Source organism: Cucumis melo, chromosome 1 (assembly GCF_025177605.1).
Source record: "Cucumis melo cultivar AY chromosome 1, USDA_Cmelo_AY_1.0, whole genome shotgun sequence".
In the NCBI taxonomy this organism is placed as follows: Eukaryota; Viridiplantae; Streptophyta; class Magnoliopsida; order Cucurbitales; family Cucurbitaceae; genus Cucumis; species Cucumis melo.
Genome location: NC_066857.1, coordinates 7,895,299 through 7,901,351, shown reverse-complemented (window position 1 = coordinate 7,901,351; position 6,053 = coordinate 7,895,299). Strand labels below are relative to the sequence as shown.

Below are 6,053 nucleotides of genomic sequence, written 5' to 3'. Positions count from 1 at the left end.
TAGATTTGGGTAGACAAATTCATTTTTTTGGTACACGATCGTTTAGATTTAGTCATTTAATTTGACAATTATTTTTTTAACTATATCATTTTTCTTTTGGTACACGATCATTTAGATTTGACTACTGTTTGGTACACCATTGTTTAGATTTGGTCATTTAATTTGACAATTATTTTTTTAATTACATTTGGCTACATGATCGTTTACATTTGGCTACTCCAATCTAAATGATTTTCTCCAAGATTCTTTATACACGATCTTTTAGTTAAGATTTGGTTACCTAAATTTAAACGACGTAAAAAGGAAGAAGAAAAGAAGAAGAAAAGAAGAAAGACGATGGAATTAAATCGTAGTAGAAAGAAGAAAGACAATGGAAAGAAATTGCAACAGAAAAAAAGAAGAGAAAAAGAAGAAAGATGATAAAAGAAATCGCAGGAGAACAAAACGGGAGGGCAAACCTGAAATATTTTAAAAATGGCTAATTTTATATGCTTTGTTATAGGACCTATAAATAGTTTGGTGTTTTCTTACTTTTATACAAATTTTCCTTTATTTTTTTCAAACTGTTATTTGGTTGTTTAAGATCGTGTGCCAAATATAAAAGATCATGAAAATGATCGTCGGGATATTTGATAGCCAAATTTAAAAGTACTAAAAATAGCAAATCTAAACGATGGTCGTGTACAATCTTAAAAAATCGTTTAGAATTGATTAACGAAATACCAAAAAATCTTGAAAAAATCGTTGAGATTTAACTAGCCAAATTTAAACAATCAAATATTTAAAATAATTGGTTAAGATTTGACTACCCAAATTTAAACGATTAAACCTAAACAAAAAGATTTTGAAAAAAAAAATCATTTATATTTGACTATCTAACAAAATGTTTGGATCACATCTAAAACTAAATGTAAACGATCACAAAAGAATAGTCAAATCTAACGATCATTTACCAAAAATATATTATACGTTTGGTGCCAATTAATCATGCTTCATGTGAGGTATTTTCGTTTTGGAAATTATTCTGTAAATATTTTATATGTTTTGTTATATTTTTTAAAAGATTTAAGTAGATAATGGAAATTTGAAATTTATAAATAATATTGTTTTTTCCTAATATAAAATTATCATTGATTTTTATTTTAAGGAAAAAATCTTTATCTTTACCTTTTTATTTTTGGAAAGATTGATTAAAAGGATCCCTTACGTCCCGTATTTATGAGGTCAGCGTTTAGAAGTGTGAGGTCATCTCCATTCTTCTCTTTCGGAAACCCTCACCACTCTCACTCTCTCACGTCTCAACCCCCAGCCTGATCATCTCCGGCGACGACCTCGGCGGCAGAACCTTCTGTAGCCGCGAGCGATATAGCCACCTCATTCTCATTCTCTTCAGATAGCAGAACCACAAACGCCCACGACTAGCGGCGGCGATAGCTTCTTCCACAAACGGTGCGGCGAGACTCGACCCAAACCTCCGGCGGCGCAGATTTTTTGAACTGTGCATTTTCAGGGGTCGCGCCTCCTTCCCAGCTGCTTCGTACGACATCCCCCAGCGGATTCTCCTTCAGCAATAGCCGCCCCGGCGGCACAGATTTGTAAATAATCTATCTTGTCTACTATTCGTTTTATTTGAATTTAGGGGTGGTAACGTTGCTTGTGTGCTGATTCTTTTCTGTTCATGATTGATTGTCTTAAATTTACTTTTGGATAATTGTTACTCTTTGATAATTGTTAAATCTTAGTCATTATTGCTTTTGATATATTGAATAATGACTTTGACTGAGATGAGTTGACAATGATATTTGTAGGTGCATCCTGAAGTTGTTTAAGCTTTACTGTTGAACTTTTGCATGTGTTGTGAAATATGAACTTGAAAGCATGCAGGGAAGTTTGCCTTGTGAGCGGTTATATAGAAAACATGTTGTAGACTTCACTGAAGGTAGAAGAGTTGCGAAAGATGTGAGAAAAAACATGTTAGGGTGCATATCGGGACTTTGAGTGCAAATGGTCAATGTTTGATGTGTCACTTGTTGAGTCTTAGAGCCATAGATATGTTAGCGCTCCAAACATTATACATCGAGGCCTTGAGTATGAATGGTAAAGGGTCTTTGAAGATTGTTTCATTGGTCTTGCATATAAATAATCAAAGGCTGATAAGGGGCAATATGATTTCTGGAATTTGGATTGATTTCTTTTTTCATACTGACGTTCACCATTGCTCCATGTGTAATTGTAGGAAATCTAATACACAATCGCACATTCTTCTTCTCTCTTGTTGATTGCAATGAAGTCCTTAAAGAATGCTGTCCCTACACGGCCATACAAGGAGAGAGCTCAGCTGTAAGTGATGCTTTTATGTTACCATGTTCCTTTTATCTGAGTTGTAATATTTGACCCTTCATGGATGATGGATTTGTGTACTGTATCAGGCATTCTCGGAAAAAGTTTGGGCTTCTTGAGAAACATAAAGACTATGTCGAGCGTGCTAAAGCTTATCATAAGAAGGAAGACACTTTAGAGGTAATGTTTGAAAGGCTCATAACTCCTCCATTTTCGTAATGTTAACATAATTTCTGCTGTTTGTTGAATTCTGTGAACTAGTCTGTAATTTGGTTGTCTGTATTTTTTGTGCTGTTTGATTCTCAGAAACTTAAACAGAAGGCAGTCTTCAAGAATCCAGATGAATTTTACTTTAAGATGATTAGGACGAGAACAGTTGATGGTATCCATAGACCAGGGTAATCACTTTCAATAATTCTTAATATTGACTTATTTTTAGTACTTTTGGTTTCATCTAGTTTCTTATGTCTCTTGATCTTTTTGCAATGTAGGAGATTGGTAAATAAGTATACTGCAGAACAACTCCTGCTGATGAAAACCCAAGGTGCAGGGTATATACTTCACAAAATGCAGAGTGAGGAAAGAGTATGTTCTCTACGAGCATTTTATTGACTTGGAGTTCTTTGAAGAAGACATTGATTTAGTTTATCTAATATATTAAATTCTCACTTTTCTGTACAGAAAATTGAAAGACTGACAGCCACATTACATTCTCTTGATAATGAGCCATCAAACGAGCATATTTACTTTGCTGAAGACAGGTTTGAGCACAATTTGCATCTTTATCTACCTTCCCAAATGGAAACAAATCAATAATTGTTCTGAATTAAAGAGATGAAATCATTTACAACCACCTATTATTATTTTTGTTTGAAACAAGAATCTCGGGATTTGGGAATGTATCAGCATAAGACTTTTTATTTATTTATTTTTATTTTTTATGCATTCCCATAAGACTTTTTATTATTTTTATGTAACTTTTGGAACGGATCCAATCAACATAAGATATAAAGGAGATTTGATACTGTTGCCTTATGCCTTAAATTTTTATTAATTTTTTTAAATATTATTTCAACTTGACTAATCTCATCGGAAATAAGCATTGCCAAGGAAACACCTAAGATATGATATCGTAGGTAGATGGCCACAGTAGAATATTAAGGGGGTGTTTGGGGCAAAGAGTGAATTATTATAGTCCTTGGTTATTTTAGTTGGGTTACAATGATTTCTGTTTGTGGGTAGATTATTTAGTTTGGGTTATAACTATTCTAGTTTGAAATGAAAATAGTAAACACTGTAGCAAAAAATAAAAAAAATGATGAGGGTAAAATAGTGAAAATTGCAGCAAATAGTAAAATTTGTAGTTAATTGAGACTTGTAAATGGTATTTACTGTAGCAAATAGGTGGTTATTATAATCTTATATAACCCTTGCCCAAAACACCCCCTTAATATTCTCATAGCCCTGACTCACCCAACAGGCCAACCCATGATAGTTGACTTGTGCCATTTTTATTGAAATAGATTCAATCCTATATGCAGAAAGTTTTGGTGAACCACTCAATTTCTTTCTGCTCCTCTAATGTGGTGCAGTTATTTATTTGAAATCATTGTTGTTTTTCAGAGACGAGGCTGATGAAATTCAATCTTGTTCCCCTAAAGGTAGATTGGTAGCATCGTCTGAAGCAGTGCATAATAGCATTAAACGGTAACATTCTTACGAAGGACTCGAACTACTGCTTAATATTATGTTAAATCATTGTTGATTATTTGGCCTGATCTGTGTTTAGTTTCCTTCTTTTGGTCATTGAAGCTCTGTTTCTGCACACAGGAAAACAACTGCTTCTTACAAAGAATTGGAGGCAAGGAGGAGTAGAGTGTGGGAATTAGAGAAGCTTTATAGGGATATCAGATTGCAACAAGAATTAAGGGTACGTTTTCAACTTGTTTTGGTTTTCTCCTCTATGATGTAGATGGCTGGGGGGCCGTACTTGTATATGATATTTAAATGATTGTTGAATATGAAATGATACATGTTTATAACAGAAAATGGGTCGCAAACGTAAACTGTGGGAAGATGAACTCTCCAATCCAACTTCTAATCCTGTATACAAGTGGCGGGCAGAACGAAAACGCTGAAAAAGGTGGAGTACTCCCGCTTTCTTCGTACATTTTTAAGCATTTTTATTCAAGCAAACATTAGATTACCCAAGTTTGTCATGTTGGCATCCTTTTGACAGTGGTGCAACTCTAGAGGGAGAGGTTCTTGTGATTGCATAATATTATTGTTTTGTTATTTTGGGTTTGGTAGAGCTTCAAACCTCACTTTTAGGTTAAGGGTAGTAGGATACAAGCCATTGATTATTATTGTTATCGGTGCATAGTCGGGAGTTTTGCATTGTTTGATTTTATGAGGCTTCGTTTGATAACCATTTAGGTCACGTTTGATAACTATTTAGGTCACGTTTGATAATCATTTTGTTTTTAGTTTTCTATTTCTCAAATTTACATTTGATTCTTCTCGGTTTCTCTATTATAGTTTTCACCCACCTTGGAAAAAACATAGATTTCCAATCAATTTTTGAAAACAGAATCAAGTTTTTGAAAATTATTTGCTTCTTAGTTTTAATAACTTGACTTGATTTTTTAAAACATGATTTTATATGTGAAAATAGTGTTTGTCCGTTTAATTTTCAAAAACTGAACCAAATAATTATGAAAAAAGGTCTTGATTTTTTAATTTTTGAAAATTAAGCTTATAAACAACAGTCGGTTCTTTGTTTCACTTTTTTCAACCACTTGTTTTTTGTTTACAGAGTTTGACTAAAAATAAACAAAATCATAGTCAATTCAAACCTAACTTTATTTGATCGTCCACAGTGTAACCGACTATTTTTCTTTGTGGGGGTGGTTGTGGGTGTCGAGAGGTGAATTGACTTGAAAAACTGAAGCATTGTGAACAATAGATTGTGATTTATATTTAAATTTCATATGTTGGGATAGAGCAGATCAAATTATACCCAAATTTTGTAGGCTCCTTTGTGGATGAGTGATTTTGCACATTTGTTTGCAGAGTAACTGAGCAAAGCACTGCCGACCTAAAATATTGGACAAGTAGCCTCACAACACCGACCACTTAAATTTTGCCGGTTCCTTTCGTTAAATATGCAATTTCTTTTGTTTTTTTGTTTTTGTTTTCATGGTGTAATTAGTCAACAACTCATGTAGTTTGTTTCTTGGTGGTCGTGGAAGATTGTAATGACTGTTTTTAGTTAGTAGTTAGGAATATATAAGTTTTATTGATCATAGCATAGCTAATTAATCTCATTCCAATATCTAATTTCGTTATTTGATTTTCATAGAGTTTGTTTCCTTTAATCTTTTTAATTTTCTATTAAAGTAAAGTTTATTTATGGCGTCTTTTAAAAAATATAACAAAGCCACAAAATATTTATACTGTATAGAACAATTTCAAAAACGAAAAAAACTAAAGGTCCACTGTGAAAAATACAAAAAATGTCCCATCAACTACGTCGTTTATATTTGATTATTATTTAGTACATGGTTGTTTAGATTTGGTCATTTAGATTTAGTTAGATCGTTTAGATTTTGCTTTATTTTTTAAATTCTCTGATCTTAAATTTAAACGTTTTTTTTTTTAAGATTTGGTATACGATCGTTTATCCAAACGATCTTTTTAAGATTCTTTGTATA

At 32.8% G+C, this 6,053-nt stretch overlaps 1 protein-coding gene across 1 annotated transcript; it reads left to right on the top strand.

Annotated features, from left to right (window-relative positions):
• Positions 1-1,208: 1,208 nt before the first annotated feature.
• Positions 1,209-5,696, top strand: LOC103500047 (probable U3 small nucleolar RNA-associated protein 11). The gene is made up of 10 exons (XM_008463233.3): positions 1,209-1,595; positions 2,237-2,340; positions 2,430-2,520; positions 2,647-2,738; positions 2,832-2,925; positions 3,022-3,101; positions 3,964-4,047; positions 4,171-4,270; positions 4,386-4,483; positions 5,413-5,696. The coding sequence occupies exons 2-9, from the start codon at positions 2,285-2,287 to the stop codon at positions 4,476-4,478; spliced, it is 690 nt and encodes a 229-aa protein (XP_008461455.1). The 5' UTR covers positions 1,209-1,595; positions 2,237-2,284; the 3' UTR covers positions 4,479-4,483; positions 5,413-5,696.
• Positions 5,697-6,053: the final 357 nt, after the last annotated feature.